Source organism: Frieseomelitta varia, unplaced genomic scaffold, assembly GCF_011392965.1.
Source record: "Frieseomelitta varia isolate USP_RPSP 00005682 unplaced genomic scaffold, Fvar_1.2 scaffold_169, whole genome shotgun sequence".
Classification (NCBI taxonomy): domain Eukaryota; kingdom Metazoa; phylum Arthropoda; class Insecta; order Hymenoptera; family Apidae; genus Frieseomelitta; species Frieseomelitta varia.
Window position 1 is genome coordinate 1 of NW_025109405.1, and position 14,094 is coordinate 14,094.

Here is a 14,094-nt window from a genome sequence, read left to right on the forward strand (position 1 = left end):
TTTTTTTTTTTTTTTTTTTTTTCTTTCTTCCCACGTTCGAATATAATATCACACTGAGCCGGCTGTGTACTGTTTTGCGAGTGTGTGTCCATCGTTTTCTTTCTTCGTCTTCGTTCTTCCTCGCGAAGAAGAGAATGAAGGCCTGGCGGTCCGCGGGCCCCAATGCTTTCGTCACGCGTTCAACGAGGATGCGCCGAGGAGGAGAAGGAGGAGGAGAAGGAGGACTTTCATCCGCGAATCGGCGACCCACTCTCGCCGTATCGGCCGCGAACATAGAAAGTTCGAATTGGGACACTGTCTCGGTTCTCGGGGGCTTCCTCTCGGTCTCGATACGTCTCGACGCGTATTTATGGGACACCTGTGGCGCTCGACGTCCCTCGGTCCTGGCTAGTAGCATTTCCGGGTGCACGTGCATTTGCGCACCAGATCGACGTCCTTCGTGTACCGCATACCGTCGGCGCAGATCAGTCGAACCTGCGGATTGACGTCAGTCTTCGTTTAACTTAGAGTCAGAGAAGGGCGAAGATATAGACACGTCATGCACGTATGGTTGTTGGCCGGCAACTTCTCTGCATCGCTCAAAGTCGTTCGACTTTCGCGTGCGTCTGACAACCGAGGCAAAGGTTACCACCGCTGACGATAAGTGAAACGCGTAATGAATTCGTACGTACCTTGCGCCGTTTCGTCTTCCGTGGCAAACAACAAGAGTTGCCACAACTACCCCAACACTTGGCAAGTTTCACTGGTCGTCGACTCCGACATCCGTTCTCGCTGTAATACTCTCTGGTGTGCTCTTTGCGACACGTCGGTGCTGCAACAACAGACGCGTTTACATCCAATTCTATTTTTTCCTCGTCTCTTTTGTTTTATTTCCGAACGAACTCTCTCGATGCTCGTTCCGACGAAATTGGAAATTCTCGAGAGAAAAAAAAAAAAAAAAAAGAAAAAGAATTCTCGGGCAAACTCGCGCGGAGCGCCTACCTTTCTCGCAATACCGTCCTTGCCATCCAGTTTGACACCGGCAGGTATATCCGTTCCCGATCGGCGATGGCACGCACTGCGAACCCTTCCTGCACTCGTGTCCCGCGCAGGGATCGGAGATTATCGCGCCGGGTCCTGTCATAACGATGTCTGCAACACGGAATTGCAATATTAATACGTCGGATTCCGCGTAAAGGAATTCGTGGGGTGAGGAAACCTCGTTGCTCGGAATTTTGTTCCCGCTGCGTGCCCAATGCGATTGTCGCAGCGAAGAAAGGCTTCAGATTGTTTGTTTTAGTCGTCCAAGTTTTATGAGAATACATGAGCAAAGACGAAAGTTTTGAGAGTAAGATTTCGAGTAAAAGAGTAGTCATATGCCTTGTGGACTCATATAAATGTAAAATAAAGTATCAGTCAGTTTTTAAAACCTTAAACTTACGTCTTCTGTTGGACCACTCTTGTCGGGTTTTTTTTTTTTTTTTGAAACTCGACCAGATTTTTATCGTGAGCATCGTGAGTATCATGAGTTGTGGTAGAGTGCAGGTATAGTGACAACTTCGATTCTCTTTTTATCGTCTATTATAATCGCCGTATTTGGATCTACTCAGTTTTTCTTTTAACTACTTAAATATTAATAAACTATTTATTATAATATTTATTATTATTAATATAAATATTAATATAAATATAATATAATAAATATAAATATAAATATAATATAAATTTTAATATAAATATTATATATTTATTATATATTACTATTATAAATATTTAATATTTATTATAAACCACGTGATGGATTAAATTTGTGGTGTTTTTCCTACAGGAATGAACACTTGTAGTTTCTAAAGAATTTTATTCCACGTTACAATGTCTCTAAACTTGATGAAAAAGAGCTACTTTCTCCCTCCTCCCGACGAAGAAAAATCGAATGGAAGGAGAAAGTAGCGTAAATGACCAAATATAAAAAAACAAGTGATTTGGACTTTACAAGGATTATCATTGACTCAGTGTTAGCATCGAGCCAATATTGTCGGGATGTTCCGATCCAACATGGAATGGAAATTTCACGTAACATACTGTCAAGTCAAATATCAAACTGATGAGCAAGGTGTAAAAGGCGGTCGAACTGTACCGGAATGTTCGTGAGCCATGTTCTCTTGTGGTATCGGTTCCTCGTTGCTGCCGCTTCCCATAATTCCTTCCGCTTCCACAACGTCTCGCGCCTCGTCAGCCTCTTCCTCGTTCGAGGTGCATCCGGGAGTTACGCGATGCATCTTGGCGGCGTTGCTGAAGTCTACCAACTTGTGATTGATCCACATCTCGGTGATGCAGCCTGCAAGTTTCGGCAAGGGGAACTCGTTACACCGCTAGTCAATTTTAACATTCTGGTTGCGGGAATTGTCAGAAACTGGAAATCCCGGCGTGTCGAACAACAAGTTGAACAACAATGGGATTGTTGAGGACACAGGCGGCCGTCGGTGTCGATTGTGTACCTTTGTGTGTATTACTTGGTGTCGAAGGGCCGTCCACTGTTGTGAACAACTCTGGTTTGACTTGGTTTATCTTTATTGTGCAACAAGTCTACTCGATTCAGAAAGCCTGGCTTGTTTGAGTGACCAACCTACCGACTGAATTCGAAAGATACACTTGCAACACACCGAAGTGTGAATCATTGATTTTGATGACATTTGGCATAATATTTGATCTGTATTTCCTTTTGTGAAGAATAATGACTAAACTGAACCTGAATAAATGACCAACGTCTGAAAGTTAGTTTCTTGATTCGATTGGAAAATTTTATTAAACTCATCACACGATGTGATGGAGTTAGTTGGTTACTGGATAATTAAGACTCGCTCACTGTGATAACTACTATGTAATAAACACAAATGTTTGGAAATTTTTAATTTGACACGCTGAGTTTGGAATGGCATCCTCTTGGCTGTGAATGACTGTACTCATTATAAAGAAATGCAAGTTTTTTTGTTTTTACCCGTAACGCGAGAAAAATTGTTACTTAAATCAAATTTTCTGTGGAAAATGAAAGATATTTGTAAATCTTAGACATTTTGGAATATCTTGAGACTAGACCTGATACTATATATATATTTTCTTGCTATCAATATTAATCAAGTTAAACGATAAAACCATTGATTTCTCAAATAAAAATTTACTGTCATTTCCTCATAATTTAATTCAATTTTACAACAACTGCACGTACTCCGTGCTTTATAACGAATATAATCGCGTCTCGCACTCGTGTAGATGTACACTTTTAAAAACGGCAGAGTCAAGGGGTTAATGGGAAACATATTTTTACCTTGGAAGCTAGTGATGTTCCTCAGATGAAATTCCGTGAACGCAATGTTGGCAACTTCGGGAGCGACGCCGCCGACGTACATAGACGTGACGAGTTTCAGGTACTCCTTCGGACCCTCGTTAATGATGCTTCTAGCAGGACCGCGGTCGACCCTCATCGTGAAGTTCTTCTTGATCGCGAGCAGCTCAGCCACGTGGGGTTTGCCATCGGCGACCATCTCGTAACTGTACATCGTCGAGGTTGGGTAGTTGCCAACGTCGTACGAGACTCTGACACGGCCGTTGAACAACTCGACGGCGATATGGTCGCCGTTCTGGCCGTCGTAGAGGAGAACCCCGTTTTCCTGCGTGGTCGTGAAGACGATGGTCACGTTCGCTTCGGGCCTCGTGCGTAGCGGCTCCAGCTCGACCAGCGAGCTGTTGTCCACGAAGCTCAAACTCGTCAGGTACTCGCATCGTTTTCCTTTAACCAGGTTCATCAGGATCTTTGGTCAGCTACCTTTCTACAACTGTGCGCTGGCCACGTATTCGCGCGTTTTGTACAATCGGATTTTTCACCGAGCATTTTCGGATTGTTCTTTCTCTGCATTTTTGACGGAATTGAAGAAGAAATGCAGGCAACGTTTGTTAAATTAGCATTGTTCGTTTCTTGATTAAATTTCTAGAGGTTCAGTTTTAAAATAAATGTGCGAAAACCAGTAAGTCTATGTGAAATTTGCGTCTTGGGAAGTTAGCTTGAGAAAACGTAAATTTAGAGATCAAAGATGGCTAATTGGCGGCCCTTGCCCCTACTTTCCTAGCGCTATCTCCCCACTCCTCTGCATCGATATCCCCCCACTGCGTCGCGGCCGCGGTACTCACATTAGCTACATACATGTACATATAAATTATTTTCTTTACCTAGTAAACTACTCAAGCAGTTTGTATGGCTTGCTGTGAAACAGAATGGGAACTAATTTCCATGGTGGGGGAATGTTAAGATCGCGTCACGTCGAAAAACGTAGTCGGTAGATGAAACTACTCTGCCGGCTGAATGCACTGTGAATCAGTGGTTGAAAAATGACTCTTTTGAACTCCCTCTATTTGGAATTCATTGACGGAGTGGACGAAGATATATTTCTCGGTGAAACGAGAATCGACTTACCGGTGTAGCCGGGGTGGCACTGGCAAAGATAGTCCGCGGCGGAAGCGGGAGCAGGTTGGAAGCACGCACCGTGCTGACAGTCATGGTGTGCACACGGACTGGTCTGTGGATAGAGCATGGCTGTCGAGGGTGCTGCCTCGCAGTACCTGCCCGTATATTCCGCCGCGCACTTGCACTCGTAATTGTTTATGCCGTCGATGCAAGTAGCACCGTTCTGAAAAATAGAAGAAGAAAAAAAAAAATGAAATTAGAAAGGTAGATGGATCGATTCGAAGATAGAACCGATTGGACGAGAAGACATACCTGGCACATATGATCAACGCAGTCATCCAAGTTGGTGGAACAATTGAAGCCGGTGAAGCCGATTGGGCATTCGCAGCTATAGTGGGTCCCGTGGTCGACGCATCGACCCCCGTTCTCGCAGGGGTCGTGCCCTTTTGTGCAAAAGGGTATCTTCTCCTCGCAGTACTCGCCCATGAATCCTGGGGTGCAGTCGCATCTGTAGGCTTGGACGAGGTCGACGCAGGTTGCGTTATTCGCGCACTTGTTGTCCTCGCAGTCGTCGACGTTGTTCTCGCATCGAAGTCCCTTGTACCCGGGGGCGCAGTCGCAACTGTCACACACCGACTGATCGTCAATCGAGACATTGACCATGATCTTCGATCGCGGTATATCCGCCAATTGATTTAGTTACACGTAACCGATTCATCGACTATTCATCCTTGTTCTCTTCTCTCGAACGTTTAGAAAAATTTCCTTTTCAGTCGTAATTCTACTTTTCGTTTACTTTTTGTCCTGTGTTCATTTAGTATTTCGTAGGAAGGAAAAAAGAATTGTAATACTGATTACTTGTACCTGATTTTGTCGTGATATTTTTGTATAATGAACAAGGCCAAATCGAGATTGCTCTCGAGGAAAGAAACGCTGTATTATAAGCGCTTCGTCGATAGATCGTTACGTGTACCTGCTACTCTTCGGGGCTCACGTGCAGAGGTCCCGTTTTATTTATTCATACAACAGTGCACGCTTTTTTGCACGTGCAATTTACTGCTACTGAAACTACATTTCATACTCTACTTGTACGTTAAACAGCGTTTTTACAATGCAAATACACTTGCCTCGTGAATTTTCTGTTTCTCCACGTTTTTCTCTCTTTTTTTTTTTTTTTGCTGGAGGGAATATTAAGTCTTTCCTCGCATGTTTACGAATTCTTCAAAAAAAGAAAGGAAAAAAAAGACGTAAAAAGGAAGAGGGAAATATGAAATCCGACAGACGGACTCGCAAATCATCGACTCTTACTACTAGACAGTGAGATACATTACAGCCAAATTATAGGTTTTTCTTTTCTCATCGAACAAATGCCAATTTCAACTTTCGCCACGATCAATGCAATACTCTACACGATAGATACTCAAAGCTGTTGTCTCGCCAAATAAGTAAATACATCGGTACGTTTTCGTGCACGTCTACTCAATTTTTGACCAACACTACTGCCTCCCGCGTCCGCGGAAGGTAGCCATCAGACAGAGCTACAGCAAATGCACACACGATGTTCGAACATCGTGATTCCGTGTCTGCAGTAAAATTCCAATCGCAACGTCCCGCGTCTCTCTTTTGTCGTAATTTATATATATATATATATATATATATATATATATATATATATATATACATATATTATATTATATTATCTATATATTATTATTTATATAATAATATATTTATCTACATGTATCTGTATACATTATTATTTATATAATAATATCTATATGTATCTATATATATTATTATTTATATAATAATATATTTATTTACATATATCTGTATACATTATTATTTATATAATAATATATTTATATTATATCTACATGTATCTCTATATATTATTATTTATATAATAATATATTTATATTATATCTACATGTATCTATATATATTATTATTTATATAATAATATATTTATCTACATGTATCTGTATACATTATCATTTAAATAATAATATATTTATCTACATATATCTGTATACATTATTATTTATATAATAATATATTTGTATATAATTGATATAAATCAACGATTAAAGATCGCTTTAGAAATTCAAGATTCGTTGAAAGAACAGAGAAGAAAGAAAGAAAGAAAGAAAGAAAGAAAGAAAGAAAGAAAGAAAGAAGGGGGAAGACTTTGTGGCGCGATTGGAATTCGTGGACAGACACTGATTCTACGGGCACCACTGAACGAGCACATAGAGATCAGACCCGAACGAGCTTGCCAGAAAGTTCTCTACTGGTAGATTAGTCAAGACGCTTGATACCTGAATCTTCCTTCTTCCAATACTTTACAAGTTCCGGCGTTCCGGCAAGGATTTCCATAGCACGCGTCAATTTTATGTTCACACCGGTCCCCATGATATCCTGGCGCGCACTTGCAACGGAACTTCCGGTCCGGGAGCGCCTCGCAAAATCCTCCGTTCTGGCATGGCGAGGTGTAGCACAGGTCGCACTTGGCCAAGACTTCGGCTGGCTGTTGGCTGGCTGCGCGGAAGAAAGGTCTACGATTAATGAGCAATTTTAGTACCCCATTGTGACAACGGGCCAAAAAACCATGAACTAAACAGACTGCGTCACGGGCCAGTGAGAAATCAAAAACATCTGCACGTGCGGAACATCCATCGATCGTTGAGCGACACCGGCCAGCGATTTACAGAGACATTTCTGCCTGACAATGAGAAATCGAAATTCCTGAACGACGCGTTACAACGGGGATGGCCAACCGTGGGCATTTCATGATTTCTGGTGGTGCATAGAGCACATTGTTTTGATTGATAAATGAAAAGAATAACACAAGATATAATGATATTGAAGTCAGCGCGACTATTTGTTAGAATTTAGTTGGTCAATTTCCCTTAGTTTTTTAAAAATAAAACTGTTCCAATGTAATGTTGACTTGATGAAATTTGCTTTCTTATACGTTTATTACTTATAAACACGTTTTCGTTGTTGAAGTAATTTAAGCTCATTTCAGAAAAAATTGGCACGTGCAAAAGTTTGGCCACTCCTGTTATAATATACGTAATTGTATTTTTAACGCAAGCAAAAAGAAATTTCTGTCAACTTCAATACCGAACATTTATTTATTACAGAGAGAACAAATGACAAAAAGGAAACAGTTTCGGTTAGAAATTTACTTTCACATTTTTCAATCAGAATTTGATTGTGGTTTCATTCTTTGGTTTTTCGGAAGCTTCGTTCCAAAAAACTAAAATACACTCGTCTCTCCATTTATGCGATACTTTTTAAACCAATTCACGTAATTTGAATTTACATTGTAGCCAGAAAATACAGTGTAGATAGAAAATATACTATGCATCGATCGATCAACAAGTCTTAAAATTTCAGCGACACTTAAAAAAAACGTTGCAGCAAATTCATGAAACCTTGGCAAACGATAAGTTTGAAAACAAATTGTCCAAAACAACTGACCATTAACAATGAAAATGAAGCCGAGCTTGCAAATATTTCAAGCGACAAGGGTAATGAAGGGGTTGACTGTTTTGAATTACAGTGTACATCGAATAAAATTTACTTTTGCTTTCTGAAATAAAATCATCATTTATTATTTTTCTTCTTTAATCCACGTGAAGTAAATACGCTTCTCCTTACAATATTTTCTTTTCTATCGTACTGGATTTTCATTCGCGTAAAACGAGCCCGTTTACACGCGGAGGGAAATGAAATCGTTCAAACAAATTTCCTCTGATTTTCTCTGTTCGATTTTGTCGCTCGCGTCGTTCACTCGCTTCGATTCCCCAGCCCTATCTTTACCAGCAAGATAATTCAATAACTTTGAACACGATGAACAGATCGAACCTTTGAGACTTCGACTCACTCGAGAGATATATCTCTCAGATCGGTGTTATCGAGCTGTCGAGCCACACATTGGATAGGTATTCTCGCAAAGTCAGCGAGTGGTAGAATCCGTACTGGAATCAATTGACTGGTCAGCAACAGCTGGCCGCTCTCGCCACGATCGCGATAACTGTCGAGGAAATACATACTTTTGCATTGGAACGCGGTCGCAGGTGTCGTGAGCAGCAGCTTGTCCCTCATCGCCGGGGGCTCCATGCATCTCGCGATGCCTGCCTCCACGTAGTCCTTCTTCACCCATTCGGCCAACCATCGCATGCTGCAGTCGCAGTAGAGCGGGTTAGACCCCAGAGCGCTGTAAACACACACACACACACACACACATACATACCAGTGGTTGGTGAATTATCGACACCAGTGGAAACCAGTGCGTTTTAGCGAGAGAGGGTACTCACAGGTGGGTTATAGATTGAAGATCCTCGAACGCGCCCTCGGGGATCACCGATATGTCGTTACCGTGCAGGGACCTGGCGGGTGTAAATCCAGATTTTAAACGATCGTTACTGGAGAAGTCCCGGATTGGAGAATTTCAAGAAACAAGTCGAAGTTAGTCGATAAAATAAAAAAAATCGACAACGACCTGCTACTCGATGATTTTGCATTGAACGTTGTTGGAATTTCAAACCGTTCAAACGCCGAGGCGAAGGAAGTTTTTTAATTGTGCTGCCGCCGGCGTGAAAATTAATGTCCGCGTTCGTATATATGTATCACGGTGGAACGCGATATTATACTGTAACAATGGAACACTGTGACAATGACGTAGTACAAAGGATATTCGTGTAATCTTGATAGAGGATTAAGATTAGTTGCCTCGTGTTCATTATCAACGCGACACTCACGGTGAAAATTTTAATATAAATTTAACGAGGAGTTAGATTTCTGAAACTGTCCAGCGGACAAAAGCGATCCTATAAATAACGCACTTTTGCCCTCTGGAGCTGAAAATTAAAGAAATTCACACCGACGGAGCTATGTACGTATGCATGTACATGTATGTGTTCCTGTATGTCCCGTGCTACGGCTAGCTCTTTAAACAAACGATGCTGTTATTAATCAGCGAGATCGACGTTATCACGTAACAACGCCGTAGAGTTTCTATCAATATTCGAGCAATTATTTGCAAATATGAAGCGAGATACAGAATACCGCTCCGAATTCGCTCATCTCGAATGAATTTCGTAATATCGGCACCGGGTAAGCGTAAATCGCTCTGTTCATAACTTTGCGTACACGCGGATGATTTAACGAATTAATTATAATAATTACAGCCATAAAGAACAATCGTTCCTCAAATTGCCCGCATCAAGAAATTAATAACGCAATCAGCGGAATAAACGCGCCGGCGATAAATCAGCCGAGCCGATTTTGATCGATAAAATGGCACGCTCTCGCCCGCGTTAATTTACCACCGATATTGTCGCTTTTATTTATTCCATTATCGAAATTTAATGTATATACCCCGTTTCCAATTGTTCCCCTCCCCAATTTCCACGCGTACTCGCGCGAGACTCACAAAGAACCGAAAGCATACTGAAAGCTGCGGTATTCCGTCCAGAAAATGGTACTTTCGCGAGAAAAATGGTTGCTCTTTCGCCACTGTGTTCGCGATTTTCGCCACCCCCCCCCCCCCGCCTCCCCACCTTTTATCGCGTGATTTCGATGTAATTCCTTCCTCGTGATTTATGAAACGCGACTCGAAATGTTCGAACACGTATGAAAGGAAGGTATGAATCAACGCAATTGTGCTCGCCGGAACAGAACAGAAATTATGCAGTTCGAGACTCACATTATCCGCAGCGATTTCAAGCCGGCCAGGGCGTTCCGTTGGACACACTGCAGCTTATTGTAGCTGATAATTCTGAAAATTCATCCGGTCATCCGTTATTTTTTTTCTTTCTTTCCTTGGTTGACAACGCGTTTGATCGAGAATTTGTCTCTCGCTCGCTCGTGGTTTCATTTCGCGATCGAATCGAAATGGAAAATCGAAAGTAAAAGTGCCGACACTTACAGATGGGACAACTTGGTGAGATTCCTGAAGGTGTCGTTCGACAGCATCCCGATCTGATTGTTGCTCAGGTCTCTGAAAAGCAAAACGAGAGTAACGAGAGTTTCAAGTTTTTCTTGTTCTTTTTTTCTTTTTTTCTTTTCTTTTCTTTTCTTTTCTTTTCTTTTCTTTTCTTTTCTTTTCTTTCGTTCTGAATCTCGGTAACGCTACGAGAGGTCACACGCGTATTTTATTTACAGTCTAGTGAGAATCCTCAGGTGGTTCAGTCTCTCGGGCTGGATCGTCTTGATGTCGTTCACGTCCAAATACAACTCGGTGGTTTCCGGCGGAATCCCACGTGGAATCTCCGTAAGCTGAGACCTCGAACATCTCACCACTGACCCGGCGCAATTACATTGAGGTGGACAGTAATCGTCTCCTAGGCAACCCACGCTGTCGTCTGCGGGTTCGTAAAACAGACGGCGGATCGTTAATCTCGCGATCGATTCGAGCAATCGGAGATTAAGAATTAAATTAAAAATATCGTACGATGTACCGACAGTTTATAACCTTCGTTTCTCTTTTCTTCGATTGATTCATCGTGTGATTTATAGGTCTGTTAAATTTCTCTCTTCCCTTTGGCTACGGCAGACTTTACACGTAGACATTATAGTAGAAGTTGAAGAACGAGAACGACGCGCGCATTTCTCAGAATATCGAAATGATCGAAACATTGAATTGCATTTCATTCGACCAATATTATTTACTTATTCGTATTATTTACTTACTCTGTGTTGGTGCACGTATTACTCTTTAAGCTTCATTTCGAAATCTAATAATCTAGTAAAGTATGGTACAAAACATAATCCTACATTACACTTTTGTGTTCGTAATACGACTCCCTTCTTTCCTTATGTTTTCTACACATTACACATTCGCGCCTTTTTGTAATTAATTCATCACTTTTTCATTTTGACGATATTAAATAAAATAATTGTAAAAAAATCATGTTTAAATAACACGTGACTCACGGAAGATGTAATTGCTGGATTAAAATTCATTCGCGTCCGATCCGAGTGAGGTTTGCTGCAATTATCGTGGATGATTTTTACCAGCCGTCTATAGTTCGATTCAAGGAACGCGAAGTGAGCCAACAGTATCTCGATAGCAAATTTTAAAAGCACTTCTAGGCGCCAACTAGTAGCCAAAGGGTTAAAGATTTAAGTTTTTGCGAAAAAAAAGAAAAAAATACAAAAAGATCTTACTGTTGCACTTGAACTCGTGATGTGGTATATCTTTGACGACCGCGTCCTTCAATCGGGGAGGATCGTGACAGTGTCCGACGACGCCAGACATGTCGCGTTTCCTCAGCCATCCGGCGAACCACGCGAGATGACAATTACACGACAAAGGATTGCCTTGCATGTTGCTGAAAATGCCAAGCGATTTATTAGACCGGTGAATGTGAATTATGGAAAGGGAGGCACGTTTATCAGACGAGGCAGGAGGGGGCGAAGTGGACGGCGAAACTTTGTATCGAAAACGCGCGCAGACGTGCAATAATTAATGAATCTCGTATCTCGTATTAATACCGATGAACCGTAATTCATATAATCGCGATATTAATCTGATTGAAACGTTCACGTTTCCGATCGCAGTGTGGCGAGTGGGTCTCGTTTCAGGAAAAGTCGGCACGTTAACGAATCGTACTTACGCCCGTTGTTGTATTTAAGCAATTAACGACAAATTCATTTACACGAACGTACAGGATAGCACATGCTATCGGTCCAACATTTATTACGTCGTGATTAATAATGCACAATTGTCGATTAAAACCTCGTCGAACTGATATTCTTCGAATTGATATTTAACACGTAACACGTGTCGATGTTTTTCCTCCGAGGAGGGGAAACAAAAGTCGACAAACCCTTTCGCGTCGGTCGAAGATCGATCTCACGTGGAAAAAAAAAAAAAAAAAGAAAAGGAGGAAATAAAAGGAGAGTAGAGCGACGAGGCTAGTAAAAGCCTCGGGTCGTTTCGAGGTATACTTACATGGTGCGTATGTGCGTCAATCCGTCGAACGAGCCGTGCATAACGCAGGTTATGGCGTTCCCGTGCAGGTTCCTGTGTGAAAATAATGTTCGACGAGGGTTATACAGTATCGCTCGAGGGGGGGAGGGGGAGTGATACCGTTTTATGCGAGGAGACATAAAAGTTTCTACTCACAGGGTCTTAAGATTCGTCAGGCCGGTGAACATCTTGTTGTGAACTTCCCTCAGCCTGTTCTCCGACAAGAGTCTGCGAAACGAGGGCTCGTTATTGCACGCGGACAAGCACGCGCGGTCTACGAAATATTAAAAAGAAAGAGAGAAAGAGAAAGAGAGAGAGAGAGAGAGAGAGAGAGGGTTCTCTTTACGCGTCGATGGGAATCGATGCTCGTGCGCATCGTCGCACCCTTGAAACTATGGAAAATTCGCGCGGGAATTATTATTGTGTCGCGTAGGAACGACGTACTATCGTATTTTTCGTGAATTGCCTTCAAAAGGAAACGAATTTTAATATTATTCGTACATAGAATAATTGTGCTAGTAATGATAAACTGTTGGTAATTTAAATATGTACATCATACAATGATCCATTTTCGAAATCATTATCTTGACAGACGTGACTAAATCCACATTCTTTCAAAGATGATTATTACATTACGTGGCAATGGTGGAAAGGCAAGAACACTTTTCTTCTTGGAAATTGTAAAAATTTCTTTTCTGTGACTAAATCCATCATCATATTGAAGATTGAAGTCTTCCTTTTGAAGAACTTATTGTACGATTTTTTTTCAATTTTGAATATTAGACAAAAATTTCAGTAATCTTAACATTTTGTCATCTGATGTTCAAAGTTCAATAAAATAGTGAAAAAAGATTTCAATCTTCAAGACTGTAATGGATCTAATCATGAAAATACTTTTTTAATGTCTTTACAAACGTTTGAGTTTTACAATTTTTCAAGGAAAAGTATCCTCACACACTTAGAAGTGTCTAAAAAAACTTTGACTTTGAAATGAGACCAAGTTGTACGATCCCTTTTCACAAAGTTATATCAGTTCAAATCGTTGACAATTTTTCAACGACTGTTTCCAATTGGTTCAATTACGTCCTAATTGAATTTAAATTAATATCTATTCAATCTTTAATCCGCAAAACTTTTGTGATTTATAACTTTCAATTAGTCAATATTTTTCTGCTAGAACAGCGAAGGCTGTCTTCGACAGGAAGCAAAGTATCTGTACATTTCCATAAAGTGATATTGAATTTATATTCAAAGGAAAACGTTCATCGTTCGATTGGTTTTTCCTTAGGGAGCACGCGTCATTCGCTTATTGCACTTGTCTCTGTAGTAAAATACACAGGAGTAATAGCCACCCTCCACCCCTTCGGCTATCTAATTAATCGACCCATTGTCCCGTTAATTGCCTTTGAAAATTAAATCCCATTCTGCTTCGTTAAAGCTCGTTTCAAAGTCCCGATCGAGTTAGGCACAAATAACGCAAGCAATCTCGACAGTCTGAACGCTGCTCCGTTATTCTCATTTAGAAACGCAGAGACAAAAAAAAAAAAAGAAACAAAAAAAAAGAAAGAACAAAACAATTTTCTCACAGATCGAGCCACGGATTTCAAGCACAATTGTCGATTGTGAGTTAATCGTCGGCGATTTATACAAGACTAGCAGGTGTAAACTG

General features: G+C 41.1%; 1 protein-coding gene across 2 annotated transcripts in view; it reads right to left on the bottom strand.

Moving 5' to 3' along the window:
* LOC122538642 (protein slit) overlaps positions 1–14,094 on the bottom strand; it is a 33,323-nt gene continuing 19,229 nt past the window's right edge. For both annotated transcript variants that reach the window (XM_043672892.1, XM_043672890.1), the window contains exons 14-29: positions 12,582–12,653; positions 12,408–12,479; positions 11,621–11,784; positions 10,614–10,815; positions 10,380–10,451; positions 10,158–10,229; positions 8,767–8,838; positions 8,503–8,666; positions 6,760–6,979; positions 4,751–5,060; positions 4,448–4,661; positions 3,305–3,766; positions 2,117–2,317; positions 982–1,131; positions 672–811; positions 1–474 (exon numbers count right to left, since the gene is read on the bottom strand). In XM_043672892.1, the coding sequence (XP_043528827.1) occupies positions 388–474; positions 672–811; positions 982–1,131; positions 2,117–2,317; positions 3,305–3,766; positions 4,448–4,661; positions 4,751–5,060; positions 6,760–6,979; positions 8,503–8,666; positions 8,767–8,838; positions 10,158–10,229; positions 10,380–10,451; positions 10,614–10,815; positions 11,621–11,784; positions 12,408–12,479; positions 12,582–12,653 (2,674 nt within the window). In that variant the 3' untranslated portion in view covers positions 1–387. The remainder of the gene's footprint in view (positions 475–671; positions 812–981; positions 1,132–2,116; positions 2,318–3,304; positions 3,767–4,447; positions 4,662–4,750; positions 5,061–6,759; positions 6,980–8,502; positions 8,667–8,766; positions 8,839–10,157; positions 10,230–10,379; positions 10,452–10,613; positions 10,816–11,620; positions 11,785–12,407; positions 12,480–12,581; positions 12,654–14,094) is intronic.